Source organism: Diadema antillarum, unplaced genomic scaffold (assembly GCF_040938485.1).
Source record: "Diadema antillarum isolate AM-2024a unplaced genomic scaffold, OU_Dant_1.0 scf00000170, whole genome shotgun sequence".
Lineage (NCBI taxonomy): Eukaryota > Metazoa > Echinodermata > Echinoidea > Diadematoida > Diadematidae > Diadema > Diadema antillarum.
Window position 1 is genome coordinate 1,257,205 of NW_027271059.1, and position 14,712 is coordinate 1,271,916.

General features: G+C 39.9%; 1 protein-coding gene across 1 annotated transcript in view; it reads right to left on the reverse strand.

Annotated features, from left to right (window-relative positions):
- The window catches only part of LOC139722683 (nonsense-mediated mRNA decay factor SMG5-like), a 48,556-nt gene that overhangs the window by 23,779 nt on the left and 10,065 nt on the right, over positions 1-14,712 (reverse strand). The window contains exons 5-12 of the mRNA XM_071633977.1: positions 13,527-13,613; positions 12,732-12,897; positions 11,429-11,554; positions 9,383-9,669; positions 8,278-8,421; positions 7,339-7,724; positions 6,029-6,299; positions 3,303-3,484 (exon numbers count right to left, since the gene is read on the reverse strand). Coding sequence (XP_071490078.1) covers positions 3,303-3,484; positions 6,029-6,299; positions 7,339-7,724; positions 8,278-8,421; positions 9,383-9,669; positions 11,429-11,554; positions 12,732-12,897; positions 13,527-13,613 — 1,649 coding nt within the window. The remainder of the gene's footprint in view (positions 1-3,302; positions 3,485-6,028; positions 6,300-7,338; positions 7,725-8,277; positions 8,422-9,382; positions 9,670-11,428; positions 11,555-12,731; positions 12,898-13,526; positions 13,614-14,712) is intronic.

The following is a 14,712-nucleotide window of genomic DNA, read 5'->3' on the forward strand; positions in this document are numbered from 1 at the left end:
CTGAATAATGCTAGATGATTTTAAACTCTCTCTCCCTTTTTCCATGATCATTCAACACATTGTTCTGTTTTTGTTTTTGTTGATTGTTGTTGTTGTTGTTGTTTTTTTTGTTTTTTTTTTTTTGGGGGGGGGGGGAGGAAGGGAGGGGAGACAAACAATTAACTTGAACTTAATACAACTGCAAAACCACAAATGAAATGGTATGTAAACACACACACACACACACACACACAAATAGAAACATGTGTGGGACTACAATAAACGCAGGGGCATAGGGTTGACACTCCTAGGTGCTATGCAGGAGCATGATAAGTGTAGGCTATTGGGGAAGCGTATGGAGATGGTGTGTATATCTCCAACTAGGCTTTTCACACATGATGGGTATTGTGTACACACAACAAAACACTGCTCTGTTGACACTGAGCCGTGTACACATGGCATAAGCATCAACGGGCACTTACTGTAAAACAAGGAAATTTCGCGTGCACTTTAATTTCGCGAATTTCGCGAGCTCCAAGATTCGCGAAATTAAAATGCACGCGAAAGTCCATGTTTACATTATATGCATTGAACGCCAGTGGCACTTCGCGAAAATTTCATGACATGAAAAAGGCTGTCGGCTCCAATTCGCGAAAAATTCATGCCGCGAATATATCATGTTTTACAGTATGCTGTGAAATCAATGGTATTCCACTCTGAAGAGATATAATATTAAAGTATGTCGTAAATAGGTAGTTCTAGCATTACAAAGATTGACCAACCCAATTCCCTTTGATCATAAGCCAACATAAGGCTGCCAGTTACTGCTCATCATAACATATCAAATACATGCATCATAAACAATGAATTTCCTTCATGTCCAATCACTTAAACCTCTGTGTTGTGTTGCCTTTAGTGAAATGACTGAAATATCACAAAGTCTTGAAAACACAAATAAGGATGTGACTCACAAATCTTTTATCTGAAAGTAATACTCTTGTACTGAATTTGAGGTATTTGTTTTATGTTACTATATGAACTAGAACTATCACTCAATGTGATTAATACCCCCACCTAACACTGAGGGAGTTAGCTCAACCAGCAATTACTTTGTATGCTTTTTATCGGAAAAAAAAGAAGAAACCATTGCAATGTATGGTTCAACATTGAATAAATGTATATCTTGCTCACTGATAGTCACATGTGCCATACTCAAGTCAAGTGCTCAAAACCTGAGGGAGTAAGATACGTAAATTGGCAATTTCTATGATTTTTATTTTAAAATGTTGTTACCATGGCAACACATTTCACATGACAAAAAATGAAATTTGAACAACCACATATCACAGATGGCACGTGTGCCAAATTTCAAATCAAATGCTCAAAAGCTGAGGGAGTTACCTGAATTCATATTATCGCATAATTTTCATTCAAAATATGTTGTTACCATGGCAACACATTTTTCAACAATGACAAAAGATATATTTTGCACATCTAGGTTATACAGTTATCACATCTGCCAAATTTGAAGCCAAATGCTCAAAAACAGAAAGAGTTAGCAAAACTACAATTTACCTGTTACCATGGCAACACACTGTTCAACAACAACGAAAGATGAAGTTTGCACATCTTCGTACTATTACGGTCACATGTGCCAAATTTCAAGCCAAATGCTCAAAGACTGAGGGAGTTAACTGAATCCAAAGTATTATTGTATGATTTTCAATCAAAATATGCTGTTATCATGGCAACACATTGCTCAACAATGACAAAAGATTAAGTTTGCACTTTTACGTACCATAGCCACCACATGTGCCAAATTTCAAGCCATATGCTCAAAGACTGAGCGAGTTAACTGAATCTACAATATTTTTGTATCCTTCTTAATGAAAAAATGCTGTTGCCATGGCAACACATAGTTCAACAATGATGAAAGATTAAGTTTGCACATCTATCTACCATAGTGGTCACATGTGCCAAAATTCAAGCCAAATGCTAAAAGACTGAGAAAGCAAGCTGAATCCACAACATTTCCATATGCTCTTTAAATAGTGAAAAAAATGCTGTTGAAAGATTAAGTTTGCACATATTGCAATATTCACAAAAAAAGGTGTCATGCAAATCTTTATTTGATAGTGGTCCCACATGCCAGATTTGGGGTCAATTGCTGGAAAAATGAGAGAGTAGTTTGATCCACAACATTTTGCACGATTTTTTTTTCAATTTGCGTTGCCATGGCAACGCATTATGCAATACTCACGAAAAAGGTGTCTTGCACATCTTCCTTTGATAGCAGTTGCACATGCCAAATTTGAAACTAATTGTTCAAAAATTGAGAGAGTAGTTTGATTCACAAGTTTTTATAAAATTATGCCGTTGCCATGGCAATGCATTATGCGATACTAACCAAAAAGGTGTCTTGCACATCTACCTTTGATAGCAGTTACACATGCCAAATTTGGGGTCAATTGCTCAAAAAATGAGAGAGTAGTTTGATCCACAACTGTATGCAAGATTTTTCAAAAATATGCCATTGCCATGGCAACGCATTGTGCAATACTCACGAAAAAGGTGTCTTGCACATCTTCCTTTGATAGCGGTTACACATGCCAAATTTGGGGTTATTTGCTCAAGAAATGTAAGAGTAGTTCGATCCACAAGTTTTTATGAAAATATGCCGTTACCATGGCAACGCATTATGCAATACTAACAAAAAAAGGTGTCTTGCACATCTACCTTTAATAGCAGTCTCACATCGTCAGCCTCATGCCAAAAGGGCACTAATAGTGTACAAAGTCTATGGCGTTAAGGCCCTTTTGGCATGAGGCCGACGACATGCCAAATTTGGGGTCAATTGCTCAAAAAATGAGAGTAGTTCGATCCACAATTTTTTTGCAACAGACTGACCGCCCGACCGCCCGACCACCCCACCTCCCGACCGCCCGCCCAACTGACCGACCAAACGACCGACCACCCGGCCACTCGCCATCCAAGTGATTCCTATATACCCCCACATACAGGCTTGTACACTATGTGTGGGTGGGGGTATAATAAGACAATAATAGACCACAGAATCCCTCTTCAGGAGATGAGTAAAGTGATTTCTGCCTTCATTGCCTGCAGGAACCAACTATTGAAAGTGCTTGTCAAAAGCACACTTGAAAAAAACTGAGATAGAAATGTAAGGTCAGTTGCTCCATCTTTTCTTCAAGTCTAAATTATAAATCAGCTGTTCAACTCTGGGCAGCAGAGATTAATACATATTTTCATTCTACAGAGAGCAATTGTTGAAGGTGACAACAGCATATCATACCACTTTGTACCTGAGCTGTCTTGATGATGAAGTCTTCATTAGTTCGCAGCCAGTCAGTGAGGATCTTTACCACAGGAAGCAAACCCTCTTCTGTCAGGATCTCCATGAGGACAGGGACAGGGATCTGACCAGTGCCAGCGGCAGGAGAACCCTGTGGCTGGACCGGGGCCCCCTCCTCTTCTGCCTTCATTTCTGAATGTAAACAAAGAAATTCATCACTACATCAAGCTATCACAACAAACCAAACCTTGCACTGGGCTGTAACATTGATAGTCTTATAGCAAAGATTAACACTATCATAGTACACCCTTATAAACTTTGGCTAAAAATGGAACCCATACAAATGTTCTGAAAGCTACTAATCAAAAGAAAAGTGAGAGTGTACAGGAGAGACAGCAGGAGATCTCTGTATGCCTCCAACAGAAAGAGAGCACTCTGTAACGTTATGATGTTGATGTAGCTACAAGTTCAGAAAATTGCCGTCTTTCCCTCTCATAACCTTCAGAAAACATAGATTAAAATCTAACATGCCAAGTCATACTTTTAGAGCTGAGACCTTTCTTTCATCAAGCATGGTATTGTACGATAACCATATGTACCAAGCAGAACTTGAATAGAGTCTTGGCCTAGAGGTATACTTCACAAATAACAAAGAAAGATAAATAACTGAAAGATCAGCTCTACTTCATAATGATCACTTTCTCCGCCCAAACTCTGAACAGAAACACATACTGATTAAGGAAAGACTTGATTTGTACACAATGACAATCCATATCTTTCTTTATCTTTAACACCTAGTTTTTACTCAATATCATCTAAAACTTGATCAGTAGTGTGCACTTGTAAGTATTCAAAGCTGCACTAGATTACTTTTTTAGAGTTGAACACTGACCTGTCAGAATTTGACCATGGCCCTCCTACACTGACCTTCATCAGAATCTTACTCAATTCCAATCAATGAAATTTCCCAGAACACTCAATGTGTGTCATATTTTACAAAAATGACAATATGAATGACAAGTTATAAGTCACTGCACAAGTACAGGCATCTGAGAGCCTGACACTGACATTGAATCCTACCCTTCATTATCATTTGCCTCAAATCTAAACTGCAGTCTATTATGTTTTACAACAATAAAATATAACTAGAAATGTTGCTACTAGCGACTGGTATGCCTCCGCCATAATGCATGGTTCTCCTAATTGGGTATATAGTACATCTTGACAATGTGTGCTGACAGTTTACCATAATTGGTAAATTATCAAAATGACAAGTTTGTATCAAATGTGTTGAATGTTCACTTTCCTTGAATTAGGTTTAATTGGATGAATGTCTCTTTATTGTCTACAAGTGCAGGCGTTTGGTCACTGGAGAATTTCTACTTGACTTTTGACCCTTTTATCAAGTTTATGCATTGAGTAATTTTCAAGGTATGGAGAAAAAAAGTGTAATTTCAGTATTGAATAGTAAAATAATAACATTTTAACCTGACCTTTGGCCATGGAATTCCCAGGAGAATCACTGTCAGGTAGAACATGCATGTACCAAGTTTTATGATGTTACCTTGAGTCGCTATCAAGATATGGAGGAAGAAGTGAAATTTAGCACTTTCACTTGAACTTTGACCTTTTGGCATGAAACTTCCCAGAGAATCTCTGTTGGGTAATACATGTATACATTAAGTTTCAACAAAAATTCTGCAGGCATTGCATAAATATGAGGGGAAATAGTGAAATTTTGAGGAGTTGACCTTAACCTCTACCCCCATGACCTTTGATCCATGACCCCAAAATTTCCTAGATAATCACTGTCGGTCAGTACATGCTTACAGTGTATATTGACCGATTCGGGTTGGTTGAGGGCAGCAGACAATTTGTTGCACTGGGCGCAGCCATTAGCTCATTTTGCGGTGTCCCAGCCGAACCCCCTTCCTCTCCCCCCACCCCCCAGGCAACACGTTTATCATGCACTTGTAACAAAGGTTCGCGCATTTAGCAAGCATTCGCGCACTCAGTACGAGACGCCTATTGGCTAAAACAACCACGCATCAGTTTTTCATTCCTTGCACGTGCTAATGAAAGGAGGGGGTAGGGGAGAGGGGAGGGGGGGTCCGCTGGGACACCACAGTAATGGCGCTGCCCATGCCAAATATACACATAGCGCGTCACAGAATCAGTCAATACCTAAGTTCCATGAAGATACCTCAAACCATTTGCTAGATATGGAGGAAAAAAGTGATATTTCAACACTTCCACTTGACCTTTGACCTTTAACCTCATGACCCGAAAGTCTCTGGAGAATCTTCATTTAGTAGTTCATGTATACACTACATTTAAAGAAAATACCTTGAGGATTTGCATAGATATGCGGGAAATAGTGAAATTTTGAGCATTTGACCTTGACCTTTTGACCTTTGACCTTGAGCATGTGCACCCAAAAGTTGACAGGCACAAATTTGCCCACTCATAGATATACACGACAAGTTTCATTAGGATAGCTCAAACGGTTTTTAGTTACCCTGTCCACAAAATTGATTACGGACGGAAGGATGGAAAGACGGACAGATAGATGGACAGAAGGACGGACGGACCGCTAGATGGACGGACAAACATAATGCCTCCGGCACCACTTCGTGGCGGAGGCATAAAAATTACACAATATTGCACACATGATGCCAGACTGAGTGTCACTTCAAAGGCACCACTGTTTGATGTAGGAATAGTCATAAGGCTTACTATGTGATGAAGCAGCTGTGTTGTCACTGATATCAGCAATTTCTCCAGTCCCTTGGCTCTCTGGTACATCCCTGCTAAGCTGTACTTGTGGGCTGCCCATTTCCTTGGTGTAGGCATCAAAAGTGGGGGCAAGTTTGATGTTGCGCCTACCAGGAGGAGTGTGGCTAGGACCGGGTGGTGCTATGAGGCGAGATGAGATATCCTCCACCAACTTGTCACTGACCCCACCAAGAATGCCTTCGGGAGTTGGGCTTGGGTGAGAGGGCAGTTCCTAGTAAGATACAAAAGGCACATCTTATATCTATCATGCTCATCAATTATAACTCCAAGAACAAAGACTACAAAAAAATGTGATTGTCACAGGGACTTTGTTTCATCCTTGTAAGGAGCTTAAATTACTGTAATATGAAAATCGAGATCTGAATAAAGAACTGTTTAGAGTTTTTTTCTTTGTGATTTTTACCCAAGCCATTTGGAAAATTTAAATTCTACAAACTGTTGTTGCAAATATGTTGATTCCTTTCTTACCCACAAGAAGATCCAAGACAATGCAAGTGTTAATATGAGTTACTAACAGGACATCTCCCTAGGTAATTACCCAACATCAATTCATATTGAATGAATAACTCGGCTGTGAGATGGCAAAACAGTGTACCTACATGCAACCTCTTTTCCAGTAAACTGAGTTGAAAGTTTTGCAAAGGTACAGCTCTTTTTCTGTTTTAGTTTAGTACTTCATATCTTACCCTAAAAAGAGCAACAATATAAACAATATACTGCATGCAAATGAAATTCACTAGACCTCCTACTTTTCTAAATAATTTGCATAAATCGAACATACGCTGTTTTACCATATCAACCTAACCAAGCTACATATTAGTATTGCTACAGCAAAACAAAGTAAGTCTCGTCAATGGCGAGCATACATGTAACGCAATGAAATGCACATAGTTCTGCAGTCCGCGCACAGCGCTCTTCCTATTACTGTATATTTTATATGGCAAAAAACGTATTTCACACAGATCCTGTAGATACACTGTTTTGCAAAGTTCATGTACGACACGTGTTGAGAAGGGGCAAGCGTATTGCAGCTTATGTTGTTTTGCCAACAAAATTATAACAATTCCCACAGGGAGGGGATGTCATAACATAATCTCACTCACAGACTGCGTTCTGATTTCAAATTTTGTTTCAGAGTTAGATTACACTAAAATAAACTGAAATATGTGACTAAGTCAATTTTCATAAATTTTCAACATATGTTGTTTTGCCATCTCAAGTCCAAATTTTGACATTACTTGTCTACAAACCTCTTGGGTGTGAGGCTTTCCACTAGTCTCCTCATCCTCTAATTCGAGCTCTTGACTGTCCATGAAGTATTCGCTGTCAGACTCAGCGACCAGAGCATCACCACTTCCCTCCCCACCTGACTCAGAGCTCCCATCAGTGTGGGCCCCTCCCACACCCTGCTCCCCTTCACTCAGGTCTGAATCCTCGCTGGTGTCGGCACCCACGCCAACTCGCTTACGCCGCCTGCGCATTGCTTTCAGTGCTGCCTTGGGCTTCATTTTCTTCTGCTGTGCCTTCTTGGGGGCCAGTTTGACGGTACCATCACTGTCCATCTCTGGATTGGCATCCTGAGTGATGGTGTTTGCAGGGCTGGCTCGACCATTACTAGAAACATCTGAATCTGGTGCTAGAATTTGACCAAAAAATGGATGAAGTTCAATCCTTTTATTTCAAATATCAATATCTTACAGACAGACTTTCCTCAGCTATCACACTGTACTTATTTGATAAATTTGATTATACTATGTAAACTATCTCTTGAGTGGCAGAGCTCATGATTTTGCAGATTTGAACTTGATTCTGGACTCATAACCTTTAAATGATTCTGATCACATATCTTTAAATGTCTGGAAGTGTTCCATATTACTTAGTCTTCATATCACAATTCAAGAATTTTGAACTGTAATCAAGTTTGGAAAAGACCACATCCCCATAAAAAATACACCCCCCCCCCCTTTTTTTTTTTAATACCCCAAACAAACACACAAACAAATAAACATATCAGGTCTCTTGGAAAACTACACACAGATTTAAAACATCTTCGGAAGAAACATATTTGGTTCTCCATGTAAATAGTAAAGGTGGGCCCATGAACTAGATGTTTACTAAAAGTTATCATCTGTTACATATGATGAGTTTTGAGTTCTTAGTTGCAAGAAAATCAGGTTTAGATAATTTACCATTAGCATGCACTGTGGCTGCAGTTGTCTGCTCTGGGTACATTTTTCTGTAGACTGCATTGTTAAGCTTCTCACATAGGTGGTTTAGGGTGTAGGACAGCAGAGCCAGTGTGAATACAACTGCTGTAGATGTCTGCTTGGAACCTTGACAACAACAACAACAAATGAAACAAGAAAAGATCACTTATGTGGTAAATATCAATAATTCTAGGAAAGCTAGGTTGGTAGGTAAGAGCTTCCAGCTGATATCACACAAAATGAGGTACAACAAGTTCCTAGTATAAGAAGTACAGAGAAACAATTGCTTGGAGAATTACAACGAAGGATGTTTTGGTCGGAGTAACTTCGGAGGAAGGGTCGGAGGAAGCTTGGTTGGAGGAAGGTCAGAGGAAAGGTCGGAGTAGTGCCCGTCTGAACAAGGTCCTGGGGACCGTTTCATGAAAATGAAACTGAAATCCTTGTGTCTGATTGGCTGATAGCAAATTTGTCGGTGAAAACCTCCGACGAACTTGTTGATGAAACCACCCCCCCCCCCCTCCGGTCAGGGGAAATTACCACGACCTCTTCCTCTGACCAAGATACTCCTGAGTTTTCTCAGGAGTATCTCGCTACCATGACTAGCTGGTTGGAGTAAATTGCCTGTGCGGATAAGCCCTCAGAGTATCTATTATCTTACATACCTTACAACCTAGGTAAAACTTCAGGGGTCAAATCGCAATGTTGACATTTTGCGAGTACACGTGCATGTGCAGTACAATTCTAACCTAGCCGATCATGACGAAGAAGCTAGCGCTCAGAAATTCTCATCAACACGAATGGAGAAGACAAATGCCGCTGGTTAAAAAAAACAATCGTATGGTCAATGTGCGTGGCGCTACGTACCACTTCTGGAAGTTACACCGACCCTCCACGGTGATCCCCGTGAAGGCTGTGGTAAATTGGTCAGAGTTTCTTCCCACGACTGTCATGTGGACACAGGGTCGTGGTAAGATAAGTATCAATTGGAATTTTAATTGCTGCATCATAAAATTTTACTCCGACTAGAAATACGTCTGAACATGGCTGATGTCAGCTAAGACTAAGGTCCCCTTTTTTGCCTTGCTACCTGCTTTCTGTAGTCTGTAGGTGCTCATGAGTGTGAGGGCCACCAGCTTGAAGACCACATCGTTAGAGAGGTACCCTTCTCGGCCATCCTCTGACCGCGCATGGCCCTGCCCCATCCCAAGACCACCACTGCCTATATTGGCAGCACTGTGCAGCATGCACTGGTGAAATCCCAGAAGCACGTCCTGGCACAGGGATGGTAAGTTGTCAATGCCAGTCTTGTTGCTGGGCTGGAACAGTTCCTGCAGGTACAGGAACCGGATGAGGAAATGCTTGATGTCCCGTGGTCTTGAAAAAGATAAAGAAATAGGCAATGACAAAAGGAATAATTCACCACATTTCATGACAAGTATGTTTTGGGGTATCAAAAGTCAATGACAAGCCAAATCTGGACAAAATAATAACACTATTTTGCTGCTCCATATACTTGTGCACAGTCAAGGCTATGAATATGCAAAAGGAGTTTTTCAGGTTTCTTCAATGAAAGGAATCATACTATAATAGCTTAGCTTGGAACTTAAACAGACTACAGGTGACCTTATCAAAATAATACCCTCTGCACTAACATTGCACTTACAACTTAGTACAGGTCATGTTAACATATGGGAACACTCTACACTGCGTAAAGCTGTAGTTTGAATCATTGATTTCGACGAAATTACAAATTAACAAGTGATTTCTTCATTGAACTTTTGTAAGTTTGTAGCATCATAGTAATGCGACAAAAATGCCTATCCTGGATTGCTCATCGGATAATGTGGAAGGTGACAGATTTGATACAGAAATAGTAATCCTCCTCTTTTTTTCTTTTCATTGTTTTCAGTTTAGTTTCACTGGTCTGTGCAACTCAAATACCACTACTTTTGTTCTAAACAACTTTCTATAATGTCAATTCTCCTCTTAATGGAATGTGGTAAATGTCAAGATGTCACCTCATCAAAGGGCTGCAGTGATATGTATTGGCTTCATGAATGTTTTCTGATGGATGCAGGTGGCCTTATGACAGACACACTCAGAAATTTTACAATTTGTGTATATGTACTGTATGTATATCTACAATGCTCATTTGCAACCACCCATCTCAATTTTATGAGCTAACAATGAGTTGGTAAAGGGGGCCTCAATACAACAACCTTAGCTATACAAGAATTCTCCATATCGCATATAGCAAAATATCGTCCCAGAATGCATTGCGCAATCAACATCCTGGCTTTTATGCAGTCAGCTTAACTTCCGGTTATCGCCAACCCGTTACATACGCAATGCACTGCACCGCAACGCACCGCAAGCCAACGCACAGTTTCACTTGCATCGGTAGCGTCTGCTCAACATCGGTCACGCAAATTTTACCTTTTCAGCGAGTGTCTTTCTAAAAGCTATTAATCATGGATGATCGCGAAAGATTCAAGAACTATTGCTCCCTACACCTGCCCCGCTGCCCCCGACGAACTAGAGGCCCATTGCACTGCTGCTAGTGCTGAGTACACAGTTACAACTGCTGCACTGAATGTGCCGTGTTCATCTATTCTTCAGATCATTTATGAGGCTGACATTACTGAAACTATACCCCTTCACAGAATTCAGAGATGTTGAAATCCCTAATCTGAATGTTTTCACTTCATATTTTATTATTTTGACTTAGATAAAATGGTTGAAAATTGACCCATGTGTAGGATCTTTTCATTGCACACGACGATCTATATTACAGTCCCACATATACAGATTTGTGTAAGTTCTCCACACAAGAAGCCTATGGCAAAATTGTACACGATGAATAAGTGTGTGGGACGCTAGCCACGCCGCTGCACGCAGCGTGCATAATAGCGCGCGGAGCAATAGCTGCAACCGGAAGTGGGGTTGACTGCAAATCACTCCAAAATACGCCAATTAAATTAGTGCGCCACCAACATTGGTTCTTTTATAGCTATATGCGATATGGAGAATTCACTTACAGTGAGGTCATGGGTATGAGTATTTCTATCCATACCAGACTGCAAACCTGTCTTGATCAGAATAAAACAAATGTTCCCCCTAAAGTTCCTTTTACCTCTGTAACTCTGGAGGAAGGTCTGGGCTAGAAACTGTGGACAGTTCATGGTATCGCTTCTGGTTCCTCTCAAATATCTTCTCTAGGTTGGCAATGGCCCCATCAAACCTCAAGTCAGACAACCAGCTGTGTGTAAGCAATATTGATGACAAAGATTTTATCATCAGATTGAAAAACTGATCTGATGCAGAAGTGTCAAAAGCCACACTCTCTTATCACTCTATGTCAAACTAAGGGAATTTGTTTGCAATATTTAACAACATTTCCCATAAATGTGACTTCATCCCCTTTGCTCTCATTCTTTCAGAAGAAGTCAATTGTTATGAGATGAAGCTTGATAAGAACTTAATGCTGGTCTTGACTATGGTTGATTCATAGTTTGACAAACAGGGGGAAAACCTACCTTATCCATTAACTAATTCAGGAACAAATACAACAACAGCTCAGGATTATCTTTCAAATTTGCACAAGCAGTGAAATTTAAGAATTAACCAGGACTTTCCATTGCAGTTTGTCTTCACAAGAACTCTGTGATTTAATGTTAATGTGATGGATGCATGACTCTAAATTTGATGAAATATTCAAAGCAGTATTGCAGAATGGGGTCAGTCAGAATTTGACCACCACACTAGTCAATGAGCTTTACAAGGTGTATGTGTGTGTGTGTTTTTTCTTCCAAAAGCCAGATTGAATCACCTTATCATGCTTTGCCTTTTTTTAAATGTTAAATGGCTGAATGACCATTATGTCATTCCTTCTTAAGAATTGTATGGAAAAGCCCGCAAACTGTACAGAATCACGACTTCTTCACTCCCATGATGCCTAAGACCAACTTATTTTGCATATACCACAAAAGACAAAATGCTTCATAGAGTTGGGTGCCAGCTGAAAATATCAAACACTTGCTTAATTGCTGCTGAAGCACCAAGTATTGCTTGGTACATGCTGTAAAATGAATAGGTATGGTATGGGTGAAGTAAGTAACAATGGACAAGGGTAACGGCCTTTCTCCACTGTGGTACATTCACACTGAGTCATGTGACTCCAAGTACTGTGTACTTAATTAGCATATTTAACAGTGATTTTATACGGCTAATACACTCAACAGATTGTTTGCACTCTTACTTCATGTATGTTTCATGTCTTCCAGCTATATCTCTTCCACGACACAATTCTGATTTTAATTCTACAGGTTTCAGGTTTTTCTCAACTTTTCATGCTCTTACCTCTCCTACTCTATTCTAAGTCTCCGTTGCCCATTTCAATGGTGAGGTATTAGAGAATCAATAGAGACAATACTCACCATCTCATGTAGTGATACGCTGCATTGACCCCCTGATAACTCATGCCTGCCAGCGTCCCAAGCTGGTTGTGAGGCATACCCATGGCAGGGTTGACAATGAGGGCTTGGTGGTAGAAGCGCTCAGCCAGGAGGTGACCTGGGCCCTCGTACTCCTGTCTGTACCTCGCTATACATCCAGACAGTACTGAAAGTTAGTCACTGCAGTGTGTAGGCCTATTATAGCTTTCATATTACGGCTCATTCCAGTCAGTAGTCCTCTAAAATGTTCCAAAACAGGAAGCAGCTAAACTGTACATAAATGCGTCTTGAGCACGATATCTTGTCGACAATTATCGTTTTATAGACCCACATATCATCTTGCTTTGAATATTCATACATGTTTGGAGGAATGTTGAACTCTTACTGTGCTTTGGTCACAGAGTGGCATGCAGGCTGGAGTGCTTGCTTCAATAAATGGTACAGATGTCTTGAAAATAAATCTGTTATTGAATAGATATAACTTTATCCTGCAAATTCCTATTGCATCACAATAGCCTTCCTCTTTGGACTACTAAAGGCACATTGCCACACCTTGCCAATCTCCAGCAAAGGTCAAGTTTGGATGGATTACTGAATGCTGATGAAAATCTTGAATAGTTAAGTGCCGGCACATAAGACATTATTCTCTGATAATCCAAACATTTTTCAGTATGAATTTAACAAATGATGATTTGGGATGGGAAGGAAGGAGACATTAATGAGTATATTTGTTTAAATGAAGTATTTTAGTAAATAAACTTCCACATTCAAGCTCACCTAGATCGCCAAGGTATATGAGACATCTCTGACATGCTTTCTGTGCCCAGTCCTTTGCCTTTATGGCATTGGCATCATTACCAATGTCTGCATGAAAAATAAAAACAAAACAAATAAAAACAAATATAGCAATCAGCCGATAACAACAATTGCAGGTAGAAGAGAGGAATTGCCTATTACAATATGGATTCTGGCTCTCATGCAATTTTTTTTCAGTGCTATTGGCTTCAATGCACATGGCTTCACATTGAAGATTATAAGCAAACATACAACAACAGAGTGAAATGGGGAAGGGGGAATGAGGAAAATGGAGTTGATAAAATATTGTTCAGGAATATATGACCCGTGATCTTTTTTTAATATAATTACACACAGTGGTAAAATTATGTGAAACAGTTTACATGAAACTCACTTCCTAAGAGATAAGAATATCAAAGGTAAACTGTCCAATCCATATACAGTCTGTGTGTACAATGCATGATGCCTTTATATTGATCCATTCCTACATAAAATATGTATTGCCGTTTTTATGTACATTGATATGTTTTGTACTTTCCATTTGTTGGTTGGCTCTTACATTCATTTTTTTTTTTTTTTTTTGCCAACATCTCTGTACATCATGTGTAGGGTGCGCTACTTGTTCAGCCCCTTCCCCCATTCATGCTGTTGCTGTATTACTCTTTTTCCTATTCTTCATCCTTCTGTTGTTCCCTATCTTGTTTGATGTTACTTCCCTATTCATCTTTATCCTTTACAGTGATGATCCTTGGGATCATCACTGACCATCTCTGTGTTTTGTCTGACCACCTCTGTGTTTTGTCTGTTCACCCCCTTGCTTTAATCCCTCTTCCTTACCTGTTTGGCTGACTCCCTGCCTCTGACTCCTAATCTACTCCTTTTGTTTTCATTGTTTCGTGTCCTTAGCTCTTCTCAGACTGCACTTGTTGTGAGTAGTCCATATAATTGTGATTGCTTTCCCTTCATGACTTCCATTTTGCCTCTGACAAAGATTTTGCTAGGATCAAAGGCTCAGGCCCCCTTTGACTCCATCAAATGAAACATACAAGCCTCAATTTGAAAGGTTGCTGCTGCAAAAACACCACACATATACTGCAAGCCATACGTAAGTTTTTCACATATAATACACAACTAGAAATGTCGCTATTGCGACTGATGCCTCCGCCAT